Consider the following 15,509-nt stretch of genomic DNA (forward strand, 5'->3'; position numbering starts at 1 on the left):
CAGTGTTCTGAAGGTGTTGCCAGAGGCCTCACCCTTCTAACCATCTTGATAAAAAAAAAATCTATCTGCTGAATGATGAAATAATTTCAGCAGAGGTTTTTTTTTTCTTTTTCTCTTCTTCTCCCCTGACTTGTTTTTTGTTTTGCTTTTGGTATTTTATGTCCATGTAATTACGTACACCCTGTTTAACTTTTACAGTAATAAAAAAAGGAGTTTCAGCAGTGACTGTAGCTGAAACATGTTGCTTCATTACTGTTTCGATCTGTTTTTTCCTCTCAGCGGTCACAGAAGCAGGGAAAGCTGGAGACCCTCTTGCAGAGGACTTTTTCCGTGAGGAATACATTCTCAACAATGCTATTGGTAAGCACTCCAGTTACAATTGCAATTACAACTGGGTAATATGGTTTATTAATAATAACTCCATATTTATAGGCTTTGCCGCAATGTACTGAACAATATATGTGTCGTTTACATGAACAAACATTGATTATCATAGAATATGATACATTGTTGTAAATCAAACTAGCCAACAGTGTATAAACTAGGGCTGTGTGATGAGGACAAAATCAAATCTTGGAACATTTTTGACTGAATAATAGTAATAAGGGCAGCAGTGGTGCAGTGGTGAGCATTGTCACCTCACAGCAAGAAGGTCCAGAGTTCAAATCTTCCAGCTGGCTGGGGGGCCGGGGAGTTTGTGGCTGGGGCAGGACCTTTGTGTGCAGAGTTTGCATGTTCTCCTATGCCCAGGCCTCTATTTTATCAGTTTGCTTGTTTAAAATTATGACTTTTCTGTCATTTTTACACAATTTATTTTATATTTTAAGGAGCGTGCAGGAAACCATATATCGCCCTTATTGATGGAATAACAATGGGAGGGGTGAGTACATTTACTTTTCATGTATTCAAGTATATACACTTAATTTTCATCAAAGTTTTGTTCCTTTTTGAGTAGAAAGTGCTATTTCTATGTGTTGTGATATTCAAGTGTGCCTGTAGGTGTCAGTAGTGAACTATCTGCCACTGTCACCTGCTGCCAGTGGCAAGGTGGCCTCTGATTGGATGAAATATGAAGTGACAAAGCAGTGTCGCTTCCACTGTTTTTTCCCTCCAGGTGTCATATATGGTTAGAATTTGAATCGGTAACTTTGCCCCACAGTAAGCATGATGAGACTTAATTCAGACAGAGCTGCACAAATGTTCATTCACCAGGAATGACCTGCCTCTGATTTTTTTTTGTTTTGTTTAGTTGAACTCACCTGGTCAGAGAAGGTGTCTGGTTTTTGGATTAATGTGTCCCATTTTCCATTTCATGACCTTGACAGTAATTTTACCCTCGAGGTGTCAGCAAGGTCGCTCACAGCCACCAGTATCCACTGGGTCATTACTCATCACCTCTCTGCTTGTGTGTGTGTGTGTGTGTGTGTGTGTGTGTGTGTGTGTGTGTGTGTGTCTGTGTGTGTGTGTGTCCCTGTGGCGCAGAGATGTGTGAAGACCTAACAAACCCTTTTGCACAACATTAAACCTCCATGTTCAGATTAGGATTGCCAATTGTAAGAATTTAATTTAATAGATAACAAGTAACATTAACATTCAATTAACCAATTACTTGTAATTACAAAAATGTAAAGATTTTCCGTACTTACCAAACATTACCAAATGCGTTTTTTTCCCATCAATTAAAACTTTATTTCCACAATATCAGATATTCTCTGACAGCATTACATAGTGTATGAAACATGTAAAGATAGGAGGCCTACATATTATTAAATATCAGATAACATGTGGAAGGAATTCATAAAAATTATCTCCACTACATTTCAGATTATTTGGTTGTAAATTGATTAAATAAATGTGATTGATCAAATTCTTAATGACTGAGTAATCAATCATTGATTCATCAAGTTTGTCCATTAGGGTGTCGTTTACTCTGGTCTTCCCAACATTGTTTTTACAGCAGAATGTGGCACTAATCAATATCTTGATCAGCTGGCTCTGTCTTTATTTGTTGATGTTTTGTTTGTATTTTTTTTTTGCTGTGTTGTTTGATGAGAGAAGGCAGCATACCATATGGATGGGTAGCTTTTTGTCTTCATGGTTTCAAAAATAATGTTTTATATGTATGTTTTATTCTCTTGGTCGACTGCTGCCCTTTATCCTTTGTGCTTATGTGCTGTTATTTTGGATGAGATCTAAAGTCTTTGCTTCCCAGTGCACTGTGATCCAGATCAAAGCCATTATGATTGGACGGGAAGAGGAAGGGGGTTGTTTCATGCATGATTTTCTCGCACGCCGACTGTTCGGTTCTTTCAAGTAGAGAATCAGGAATAATACAGCATGAAATGGGCTGTAGAAAAGAAAATGACAGCAGTTGGCTCTCAAATGTTTTTGTCTTCTGCTGACACCGAGAACAAAAAGGAACATATTGATAAAGGGAAACAATTCAATGCAAACCACTAAAAATTCTGAAATGCCAACTGAAGGGATAAATTTAGAGAAGATAGAAAAAAGAATAGTTCCATCAATGCGTAGAACGTATTGATGATGAAAGTGTTTTTGGAGGCTCTGCACATTTATACAATAACAGTATCATGTAGTTGTAACTGACAAACTTTGATAGAAGTTTTACAGCTCACTTCATGTTTTTAAATATTCACTGTTAAATTCATTTGCATATCATGGACCAACAGTTTGGCGTAGAAAAATTCTGTTAGTATTTCCAAAAAGTGTGATATCACATGAGGTGATATTTAGATCAGCTTTGTAGAAGAAAGAAAAAAACACAAAAAACATTTGGCTGAAAGCAGCTTGGTGACATTATTTATGTCAAGAAATGCAGTGGTAAAATAAGCTTGTTGGTAAGTTGTGTTCAGGTTAGTTACCTTTTATCGCCCACTGTTCTCCTCGCAGGATGCTAGTAACACTTTCAAAGTCTGTTTGGACTTTGAAGAGTCACAGGAGTATGAAGATGCAATATACAAAGACTGTTGAAAGATTACGCTCATCTGCTTAGTCATCACCTTTATTTTTAAAGACATGCTTTACCTCAAAAACAACCCCGAACAGGACATGGCAAAGGAAACAACTCAATCCTTAAAGGTTCAGTCTGTAAGATTCAGGGGATTCTAGTGGCAGAATATATTGATGTTTTCATCATGTTATAACCACCTGGAAATCTGAATACTGTTTCTGTTAGAATGAGCCCTTTATATTAACAGAGGAGGTGGGTTCTCTTCCACAGATGCCGCCATGTTGCACCAGCATGTTTCTACAGTAGCCCAGAGCTGACAAACCATTCAGATTGGTGTTTGTAATCTGCAGGCTCACCGTTAGATGCAACTTAATCCTCACCTTAGTTTTTTAGTCCACAAAGCCTTGCTTGAGTTTCACAAGAAAGCAGCACTGCAGAATCTCCCAAACAATTTAAGTGATGGGTGATGTGAGTGGCACGCAGGGGGTTTAGGAGACCTGGATCACACCGGACAAAAGGCATGGAGGCATTTAAAAAAATGCTAACAGTAAAGTAAAAGGACATAAATCCAAATCACCACCATCTCAAACCATCCTGAAACACAATTTAGGCCACCGCAAAGGAAGTAAAGGCTGTACCAACTGTGAAATATATATTTTACTACAATAAATTTATTTTGATAATAAAAAATGTTGCTTGGTGTAAGTCAAATACTATGACATGATTAAATTATAAATCAGCTTAACATTTTAGTAAAACATTTATTATGTGTACGTATTCAATAATTTATTTATATCACATACATTCAATTGATAGATCGAAAGGCTTTTTTGTAACATCAGAAGGCCATGAATAAAACCAGTTGTACACCCCTCACTGTGGGATGAGCGCTGGTGTGGCCACCGGTGACACCAGGAAGCACACAAGTCCACCACTGCTTTGGGACGGCATTGTACCTGCCTGACAGCTGCAGTGTGTTTCGCAGTTGCATTTTTCATAGGCTGGGTCTGCCTTCCACCCTACAACTGTCCCAAAATTTGTTTTTTATTGTCCCTCCCTGGTCAATTTTTTTTCCATCCCTGGGATCGCAGGAAACCCCCTGCAAAACAATGAGCTGTAAGGTGCTGAAACATGCTGTTGAGCTGAGAACCGTGGGGCTGGGTGATAATTCTATCCATTCTATTCAAAGATTGATTAGTGCAGTTTTAAAGAGATTTTGTTTCCCCACCTTCAGAGCAGTCTGATTTGCAAAGGTCTAATGATCAGGAATAGTTCTTGTTTTAAATCAGACAGACCACCTACATAGTGTGGGTCAAACATTGGACTTTGGTGGTAGTAGAGACACTGTTGTGTTGAAGTGTTTCACCATTTGTGTCACTGCCGATACAGAAAAAAAATGGAAGAAAACACCAAAAACAAATACAGCATTTGTTGTTAGTATTTTCAGTGTAGTAAGCATTTCACACTGGAAAATTCACGGGGTGCTGAATCCTAGAAGCTGTGAACCAAAAAATCATCTTGTTTGCTTGTTTTTCCAATGTTTAGACAGCCATGATGATAATGACACACCCACTTACCATTTCCCTTTTCAAGAGAGACAGACACTGTAATTTATTTGTCAGAACTAAACTGAGAAAAAAACAATGTAGGCTAACACGCAATAATGGATGCGAGGGACAGCTGAGTGCCTGGTTCTGATGTATGTTGCACCATGTGCTGTGGTACAAATCACTTCCGTTCATCATCCCAGTGGAAAACCTTAAAAGCCGTGATGTTTGTCGAGTCATTTGCACTGCCTATCACACACTTATTTAATCTTTGTGTACTATTTTTTTTTTTTCCTCTCCGGCTCTGGGAATTAAGTAATTTAAAATACACCTCTCCTATCTGTCATGTCAACACTGAGACAACACTAATGTTGACGCAAACCATGCTCAGAGCGATTGCTGTTTAATGTGTGCGTAGCAGCTGAAAACAGGCTAGTTCTATATATGGAAAAGTCCAAGAGCAGCCAGAGTCCCCGTTCCCAGATCTGCTCTGAGCTCAGGGCTGAACTCCCACGTCGGAGCAAATACTCTTGCGTTAGTGATAACAAACCACCAGGGAGTAAAGGCATGTCATTAGCAGGTCAAAGAACACACTCACACACACACTGACGATCTGTTTGCCTCTCTCTTACATCAGTGGGATCTTCCCTCACGCACATCATTCATCCCTTTCCAAGTTTAAAATCCCCAGAATTAAGGTCTGAGAACGTGAAGTGTTATTAATCCGTGTTTGTTGTGCTTTGCATTTTAGCAGATACTGTGTCAATCTTTCTTTTTTCAGCGTGTTTGATTTTGCTCTCAAGATTTGAATCATTTACGTAGTTGCACAGTAGCTCGGATTCAGAACGGGCTGTTTTTAAGTCGGTTGGTAACAGTTGCTGCTCAGTTGATGGATATTTGTGCGGAACAGTAATCTGTGTCCCCTGGAGAACAGAGCTCTTGTTTGCTAATGTTCTACATCATCTAATGAGAGAACAAAAGTGTGAGCCAAAAAGATGTCGGGGCAGATTTTGATCCCTGCATTAATGTTCTCATCTTTCAGAGCCTTTGCAGTGCTTGTTTTGAAAGTGAATACTTCATGCAAGAGTGATGTGGAAAGTAACGCTGCTGTTGTGCATCTTCAAACAAGACAGCACTTTCTTCTTAAGTTTGAACTATTATCAGTCATTTGTTTCTCTTCACTGGGGCTATTACAGTACCAGTAGGGCTGTGATGCTACAGATTTTTCTTACTGCAGTGACAAAGCAACATATTCCTGCAGGATAGTTTACCATGACTGCCTCGATAGTTGCATTTTATTGGACATAGTTAGAGCAGCATAGCTCCTTTAAGGAATAGGGCAGTGTGCAAGTGATGGAGAGTGAGCCGCACACTGAGTGACAGTGCTGCTCATAGCAGAGTAGAAACTTAGCAGAAAGCTGTCGGTCTGGCAGTAAATGTACAGTACAGATTACAGGGTGTCAGTTGATAAACACTGCAGCTTTCTTTCTTTACAATACATCCCTACAAATATTTCATTTTTTTCTAGACCTGTGCTTTAAAAGGATCGAATGCAGGACTTGTTTGACTGTAGAAGTTTTGATACTTCCTGGTACTGGGTTATTTTGGTGGATACTTTAAATGTATCAAACACCAATTTCCAGCCCTGGAAGGCCTCTGCATTGACCACACACACACTTTCCCACAGTCACTAATCATTTCTGATATAGCAAAACTTGAATTTGTTTTTCTCTGCAGAATCTGAAGTGTATTAGGGAGAGGTGACAAGATTTCACTTTTCTTGGAGAACAGAAGGAGGTGGTGCACTGGGAAAGTAATGCATGTTCTCTACATCATTTTAATGGATCCCCCCCAACATCTGTTCTATCAATATTTGGTTTGTATCCAGTAAACCAAATATCATAATGAGGAGCCCCCCTACATACTTAGCCAGTGTAAACTCTTGCAGCCAGGTTGTAAATTTTGCAGCCCATTCTGTTTGTGAGCATTAGCTATAAACACACTCGTCTGCACACTTTTGCACATTTCTATTGTTTACAGCAGGATCTGGAGACATGTTCTTATATGGTGCTTGGTGGTACCACACCACCTTTAACAATGTTCCACTACTTTTATGGTGAAACTCGGGTAATGTTCGATTTAACGGCCCCTCTTTCCTCTGGGTGCATCAAATGGTCATTGGAAGAGGGCTGCTTCTCCTTACGATGCACAAGGTTTATTTATCTCATCTTTTAAGTGCACTTAATTCTACATGACTCATTCAGCATCTAATAATAGACAAAGATGAGAGGAACTCTGGATGTTTTGATGAAACTTTACCTTACTAAGATTAATGATCGGTTTGTTTTATTCAAGTACTCAGTGTGACAAACCAGGACACTCAAACTACCACAGGTAAATGGATGTCGGACATCATTAGCTTTATAATTAGCTTCTTTGACTCAGTACAATTCAGTACAAAATTTCTTTCTAAAAAACGAAATGTCTTCTGAGGGTTTACCTTATTTATATATATCTTTTTAGATAAATGAGGATATTTTTCCAGCATTTGATTTAGAATTATAAATTGTTCTGACTTTAAAGGTCCAGTGTGTAATATTTAGGGCTATTTACTGGCAGAATAGGGTACAAATGGAATATGATATTCATCAGTATGCTGTCATTAGTGTATAATCACCTGAAAATAAGAATTGTTCTGTTTACGTTACCTTAGAAATCCGCAGATGTAGCAGGTCGTCTTCTGTCGCCTCGGTGCACCGCCATGTTGCTACAGTAGCCCAGAACAGACAAACCAAACAAAACAAACACTGGGGTTCTAGATCCAGCCTTTCACATTTCCCATGAGTTTCGTGGCTTCTAGACACTTGGAAGGAGAGAGAGAGAGAGAGAGAGAGAGAGAGAGAGAGAGAGAGAGAGAGAGAGAGAGAGGCAAGGTGTTTGCAGTTTGCAAGCTCACTGCTATAGTGACATCTGTAGATTTATAGCTAACATTGTTCATTTTATCTATGATTTTGTCAAAGACCACAGTGTTTGCAGTGAAAACTGTCATATAACTCATCATAAATGTCACTTGATAACTTGCTAATCCACTTTGCCACTTTGTTTTTGCTTTTGGATAAAAAAATATTCTTTTCCATCTTCCACTGAGTTTTTTTTTAGTATTCGTTACATGACTGTTGCTAAATTTTAAAGTGTGGTAATCAAACAAAGTTCTAATAATAATTAAGATTTCAAATGGGAATATTCACCATCAGGAATTTTGACATTGTTTTCCATTAATTTGGTAACTGTTTCACCCTTAATTTATTATATTCATTCTACTTTTTATAAATAACTATCAGTAATTTTTGAGTTCCTTACACAGACATTCTAATGTTACAAGAGATTACTTTTATTTGTTTTTTGTTTGTCATTAAACTAATTACAGCTGCAACAATTAATAATTTATTAATAATTAGCAATTGATTGACAATTATTTTGATAAAAGATTAATAGGTTTGAGTAATTTTAAAAGAAAAAAGTCAAAATGTTCTCATTTTAGCTTCTTAAATGTGAATACTTTCCGGTTTCTTTACTCCTCTCTGACAGTAAACTGAATATCTTTGAATTGTGGACAAAACCAAAACATTTGAGGACATGATCACGGTCTTTGGGAAACTCTGATCAACATTTTTCACAATTTTCTGACATTTTACAGGCAAACAACAAAAAATAACTGAGTTATCGACCATGAAAATAACCATTGTAAGTAGTTTCAGCCCTAAAACTAATGAAATTCAAAGTTTCATAAAATTCATTTTCATCATAGGTTTTGAGATTAAAACTGAATAACTTTCCTATTTGCACTCTACAAAGCTAAGCTGTTGAGTGTTAAAATGCAGCCGGTCTTTGCTCTGAGCGTTCTGAAGTGTTGCCAGAACACAGTCATCTTATACTTAATGTCCTAAGCTAACGGGAGCCTGTCTCTTTTGTTTGCCTCTTTAGTTTTTTTGTGTTGGGATCTGGTTCTTTCCAAAGAACGACTACTCTTGGCAGACTTCTGTTTAGTCTCCAGTGATCAGATATTTTTAATCCTCTGTGGTCATTTGTCACACAGCCTGAAGGCAAACCACTGCTCTCTGACTCTGTACTCACTATTCGCTAAGAGCAGGGTCAGCACTCAGTCACTGCTTGTTAGCTGGCAGGGATTCAGCACTCAGCAGGTGGCATCCTTCATCTGTACACTGTACTATGTTTCAAATAGTTTTATTGATCTTTTATGAGCCAGGATGCAGTTTCAGGTTGTTATTTCATAGATAATTTACAAAGTGACTGCTTTCATAGACCATGATCAGAAAAGAATTGCCTAATTAAAATGAAAATAATCTTTGGTTGCAGCCCCATTACATAACTCAGTCACTGAAATATTCACTGTTTAAATACTCTGCATCATATTAGAGCTGCAACAGTTAATCCATTACTAATTTATAATTAAATTAATCACCAGCTACTTTGATAATTGATTTTTTTAAAAGAAATAGTCAAAGTTCACTGATTTCAGCTTCTTAAATGTGAACATTTTCTACTTTCTTTACTCCTCTCTGACAGTAAACTGAATATCTTCAGGTTTTGGGGCAAAACAAGACATCACCTTGGGCTCTGGGGAAGACTGATTAATATTTTTCACCATTTTCTGACAAACTATTAAGGCAAACTATTAATTGATTAATAGAGGAAACAACCAAAAACAATCCACACAATTATTTTATTTATATCAGTTGTGCTGTTCTTTTGTTTCTTGTGTGCGTGTGTCCATCTGTCATCATGGCTCATAAGGGGCAATACAGATTTTCTACTGCCTCACAGCACAAAATGAGTGTAATACTCTTCATCTGGATTGAGGTTGATAAGGATGTTAATCAGCACCAGTGAATTAGTGATAACACCACCAGGCTGCTAGGATTGAGTGCTTTCTTCCCAGCCTTCATCTTTGAGCAAAGCTCTTTGTCTGTAAGAGTGTGAGACCATTGTTCACAAGTGTTTGCCATTCATGGTGGACTGATTTAAGTTCCCACAGTTGTTTATTTCTGCCCTTTCTTTAATGTGACTGCCCTTCACAGCTGTAAGTTTGACTTTATGTTGAGCAGCGCTCTGTGATAAAGGGCTAGTTGACAGGAAAAACGGCAACTTCGGGGGCTGAAAAATGAAGCGAAATGTACAAGTTCCAAAAACTGCATTTCCTCAAATGGCCACTTGAGGTTGGCTCCAAAGGCGAGTCAATCCTCACATATTAAAATGTTGAACTTTACAGCAGAAAGAAAAGTGCTAACAGCAAAAAACAAAAAAACAGATTTGGTCTCTACAGCTAATTTGTCCATTCATGACAACTGTCCAGGGGGTGAATTTTTATGTAACTCACCCATTTGAATGATATTGTGGCTTGAAGTTATTCATGCTTTTGAATGACAGGGGTGTACTCTCATAGATGGCTAGCCGCTTCATTTTGCCGCCTCAGCTCCACTCACGCTCCACCTCTTTGGTCATTTCTGGGGGTAGCTGGGAGTTCATCGAGTCAGGCACAGCCAAGATGTTGACGACCAGCGTCAACACAATGAGAGCTTCACAGTGGCTCCATCTACTTCTGATTGTACAGTCTGTGTTTGAGACACAGTCCCAGAGGGTTCGCTAACATCACTGCAGCTAGATGAGAAGTTTAGCCACCAGGGAGCAGCAGAAACATTTTCAGCTGTTAGGTTAAGTGACTCTCTCTCTTGCAGAGCATTTTAAGACTTTAAGAAAGGTGCATAAGCTAAAGCTAGAAAGTTACTGTTGGTTCATGATGCTATTTGTGTTGTGTCTCAGGCTTTGGTTGAAATTTGAAAAAAAAAAAAAAAAAAAAAGTAAAATATAACTTTTCCCTTTTTGGTCAGCTGTAGTGCTGCAACAAACCAACCCCCTGTGGCTCTTCAAAGGACAAGGCTAATATTTGGGAAATATGTTAGAAATAGTCCACCACATATTCCCCTTCAAAACTTCAACATGTCATCTTTACTCTTCCTTTTGTACGGATTATACAAATATATTATGAAGTTTTAATTAGTGAGATGATGATGACAATGGTGATTTAGACGTCCTCAGAGGCTGCTGGTATAAAAGAGACAACTTTAAAATTGTTGGCACGACACCTTAAGTGGCCCAAAAGATCACTTACTACTCTTTGTGTTAGGAATTTAAGCCATGAATATTAGGGTTGCAAATGCATTTTCCTTTATGCTAGGACTGAGATACAAAAGAGATACGTTTCCTTACAAATGGCTCTGCCAGACAAAACAATGTCAAATGTCAGTTACTGCCATTTCTAGACTGTCGATTCATTATTGTTACATTTTTAATCAGTTAAATTCTCAATAGTGGTTATTGGATAATTACTCAATAACATCCCTAATGAATTTTTTTATTTCTTCACCCAGAACCTAGAAAAGCTATAAACATGTGTGACATGGGCTCAGTGTAAAGCCTGGTGGAGAATAAGAAATGTATCGTGGCTCATGTGATATTCAGCTGTAAAAGCAGATTTATATGACTTGACAAAGGCCCCTTGACTCAATGTGATTTCACTAAAAGAAATGAATCACCAGTATCAGTCCAGCTTCCAGTTCAGGTGGAAGTGAAGCCTCGGGGGATTTACCTGATGGCCTGCCACGCTCATTAATCACCACCAGTCACTCACTGACATATTGGATTTTTCTCTGACCTGACGAGTAAATGACCCTGTTCCCAGGTACAGTTACCGTAGGAGCCAATCGCCGCTTGTTCCCCTGTGGCTGACTGATCGCTTAATTAATAACACATCCTCCAGAATACTGAAGGTCAGTGAAGTAATCTGATTACTTACGGGACAGAATTTATCATCCACTTTTTAATCTTAAACTGAGTACAGTATCAATGTTGTGTGCTTTATGACTATTGACTTTGTGGTGTTTTTTTTATTTTTATGATGGTCACATTATAAATTAATTGATTACTTTAATTGATTCATCCCACATTTTGCCTTTATATGATCAACAGTAGGGTATTACAGTAGAATGCAGCCTTCTTGTCTCCTGCTGTCTGGATAAAGGACAGCTGGATAAATAAAGTAATGAATTATTATAAAAGAAATATTGTTTACCAGTAGTTTTCTTATTTTGTGACACAATAATGTGAGAATAGTTGGTTGTTTAATGTTGCATACACTTAACTAAACAAGCAGTCAGTAATTAACAGCTGTGTGTATGTGTGTGTGTGTGTGTGTGTGTGTGTGTGTGTGTGTGTGTGTGTGTGTGTGTGTGTGTGTGTGTGTGGCTGTATTTGTCTCAAGTTCACTTCTGTTCACTGTGATCTGGAGTCGGACTGATTTAAGCTGTCTACAAGTGTCAGGTGTTTTGCGTTTTGCCTAGCTATACTTTTGCGTTACCTCGCAATACGTTTCTTCTTTTATGCATTCTGAACCACTCCGCTGCTCCCAGCATATCGCCCTAGTATGAATCATCTGATTGAATTTTACTTTGAACCACTGGCCATTAAGTATGCTGGATGTTGCAGTTTTGATCAAGTTTGGATTTATCATTCAACCCTATTTCAGACACTTTGAACATAAATTTTTTGTGCATCATATCCATGATGACCATGAGTACAAATCAGTGCAACAAGTGACATATCGACTTATATATGTATGTATGTTTCACATTAATATGTCTGAAAAGATCTAAATACCTGCACTTTGCAAAATAAACTAATAAAATAATGTCCCATATAGTAAAACTTCCACAGATTCACAGTTTTGCAGCCTGACCAAAATCAAGTTTTTAGATCACTTGGAGCTCTTTCTGCAGGTTGCTGAATTATTGCTTCGTCTAGCCAGACCTTATCTTACATTTAATTTTTAATCACTGAAAGTGACTTTGTGTGTCAGTCAAGCAGTGCATTATTTCTGAAATGGTGCTAAAACGCTCATCTGTGCGGAGGTCGTTTTTGTTTGAAAATGTCCTGAAATGAAGTTTCCATTTGAAAAACCTGGAGGGAAAAAAACACGGAGTCGCCCTTTAATAATTTTTTAAAATGATGTATTTCATCATAACTGAACTACACGGTCATTCACCTGTCAGGCAGTACAGTGCACCTGTCTGTGTCTCTACATTGTTTTATGCATATAAGTCGAGGATGGTGTTTCCATGGTAACCTTGTAATCTGACACACACACACACACGCACACTAGAGTCCTAACTGTGCTTGAAATGTCCTCTGGCCAACATCGCTCATTAGCCCTCACCTCTCTCCCTGCTGGGAACCGCACGTGTTAATCACACACACACACACACACACACACACACACACACACTTACGCAGGGTCGGCCTGGTTTACTTTTTTTTTTTTTCAGTCAGCATTTTCTGTCTCAAATGTCAGCTCAGTGCTTCTCTGTAGAGGTGACAGTTCTTAATGTTTACTCTGTGCCCTGTTTTCCCCTCTATGTATCCTCTTTGCCAAGCCTGGGCCTCTCTTTCCTTATCATAGCATTCATGTTTTTTATTTTTTTATTTTTGTTCCTCTCCACCTGCAGGGTGTTGGTCTGTCAGTTCATGGCCGGTTTCGAGTGGCCACTGAGAAGACGCTGTTTGCCATGCCAGAGACCGCCATCGGTAAGACTGTCCAGCTGCACTGGTTTCCACGATGGAGGGCTAGCTGTCCCACATCAGTGTGAGCGGGTATCTCTTAGACCATTAATTATGTAGGAGCAGTGATTTCAGTTGCAGACCCAGCTGGATCCAGTTCATATGCATTCATAGACACAAGGTCTGTCTGCATGGGAAGCTGTGAAAGAAAATAAACAGAGGGATGGAGGAGCTGTAATCACAACATATGATGGGATAGATAAGCTCAGCCTGATTAAAATGGGTGTGAAACACTAACTGCTAACATGACTAATGTGGAAAACAAGGGAAAATAAAACCTGACTGTAAAATGATAAAGAGTTAAGGTCCAAAGATGAGTAGGTGAAGGTGTAAAATAAATGTTGAAACTTATAAAAAGAAAATTGATGGTAGTGTCATTATTGAGTAATCCTCAATAATAAAAATAATAGTGTTATATGGCAGTGGTAATTGTGCTGCCTCATTGGACCTTACGTCAAATTATCTGTCCAAATAAAAACTAGTAACATACCTTATAAGAGTCTCAACAACATACCTCGATACACACTTCACGATATACACAGTATAGCCTGTGAAAAGCTGATAATAGTGACATAATAAGTGCTTGTAAAGCTGCAACTACAGAACACACAAACATGTCGTGATGAGAGAGCAGGAGGTCTGTATATTTTTGTATCTCAGCTGCAGCTTTCCCACAGGAAAACTTATTTTGTGGATGAAAAATAAAACAAATCATCCAGAGGGCAGATATGGGACCCAGAATCCCTTTTTTATTATTTATATATATGTGTGTGCTATTTATTATTTTCAAATAAGTTGTTTCTCAGGAAAAGGCCAGTGATTTGAGTGGGTTTTCATTTTAAATTCAACATTAATAGGAGGAGAAAAGACTCGTAACTATCTGGCTTTTGAAAGTTGCAAATCTCATTTGCATAATCTGATCCCACCACGCAACATTATTATACCTCTTCAAGAACTTATCCGAGTGTTTTTCCTGTCTGAGCCAGTTCCGCGAGTGTAAATGGCCTTTGCCAGAGCACTAAGCTATAGTTTGCTCTTTAGCTAATTGACTCTTGTAGACAGATGGCCTTCTCCTGAGGCGCTGAGGAGATTAGTAACAAATCTCTAACAACTAACGTATTACAGCTGACGTTATGGCATAAACTAGCTTGTTGTCACTTAAATCCAGATGGTTTATCACAGTGCTATACTTGCATATGAATGTAATTGTATATTAATTGCTCACGGACAACTGCCAACAAACCAAAGCATTAATCACAGTGATTACAGAGCCACAATGAGCCTGTGAACTGACCGGACAGTTGATGTCTCTCTTCATTTAGCTTCATAAAGACAGTTAATGGATATCGCAGTGGTCTTCGAGCATCTTTAATGATCTCATTAAAAATTTGGGTTAAAGTCAAGTGACAAACAGGAAATGCTTGGAGTGTTTTAGGGCTGTATAGAATGTCTTTGTTATTGTCTTTTTACATGTAACATTTCTATTGTTGTTTTCAGTTGAAGGTTCAAATGTCTGTCTTCATATTTTATGATGACGAAATGATTAGTAAGGATGCGATTTTATTCTTCTTGGATACCGATTCCAGCACCTGAATTTCGTTAATAGGCCACTATCAAGTACGCATCTGCTACCAGCATCCAAATTACAGAACCAGAACCAAATCACAATGATTTAAAAGGGAAAGATCTGTGAGAAAATGGCATTGTAATGAAGTAGTGCTGCATAAAAATGGGCTAAAAATCCTGAACCCAACAAATATCACATTATCATGATTTTAATAGGTTTTTTTTCAGTAAAATGTAATTGTAATACAAAAATGGTCATTTTCTATTGCATATCACAATTTTAGTCAAAATAATTAATATTTAAACTAGGTGGACAAAAAGTAAATAAAACTCAAAAACAGTCTTGTCCAGTCTTTCCACTATTTCAAGGATCACCAAAGTTAATTTTGTCTAAATAAGTAAATTTTCTGGCTGCTTGCCTCTTACTCGTCCTCGCGGCACAGTGCACCGTACTCTGACCAGCGGCAGTGTCCTGAACTGGAGCAGCACCTGTCACTATGCAGACAATTCATTTAGCAAAATAAAGTGACAACAATCAGCCAAAAAACAACAGACGATGGGCTATGATCACTGATATATATCATCCAGTCATCCAACTCTATGACAGTTGTAGAAAGCTCTTCCATTGAATGAGCATGTATGGGTCAGCCAGTATGGTCCCACTGGTTAATGTCACTTTTTTCAAGTAACACTTGTGGTCCTAGAAAGTGAGTGACTGTAAAAACTCAACCATT

The 15,509-nt window shown here is 38.2% G+C and overlaps 1 protein-coding gene across 1 annotated transcript in view; it reads left to right on the plus strand.

Annotated features, from left to right (window-relative positions):
- Positions 1-15,509, plus strand: part of hibch (3-hydroxyisobutyryl-CoA hydrolase) — a 34,323-nt gene that overhangs the window by 3,326 nt on the left and 15,488 nt on the right. The window contains exons 4-6 of the mRNA XM_084724443.1: positions 280-360; positions 828-880; positions 13,098-13,176. Coding sequence (XP_084580569.1) covers positions 280-360; positions 828-880; positions 13,098-13,176 — 213 coding nt within the window. The remainder of the gene's footprint in view (positions 1-279; positions 361-827; positions 881-13,097; positions 13,177-15,509) is intronic.

The sequence above is a fragment of the Lutjanus erythropterus genome, chromosome 8, assembly GCF_056507025.1.
Source record: "Lutjanus erythropterus isolate fLutEry1 chromosome 8, fLutEry1.hap2, whole genome shotgun sequence".
Taxonomy (NCBI): Eukaryota; Metazoa; Chordata; class Actinopteri; order Lutjaniformes; family Lutjanidae; genus Lutjanus; species Lutjanus erythropterus.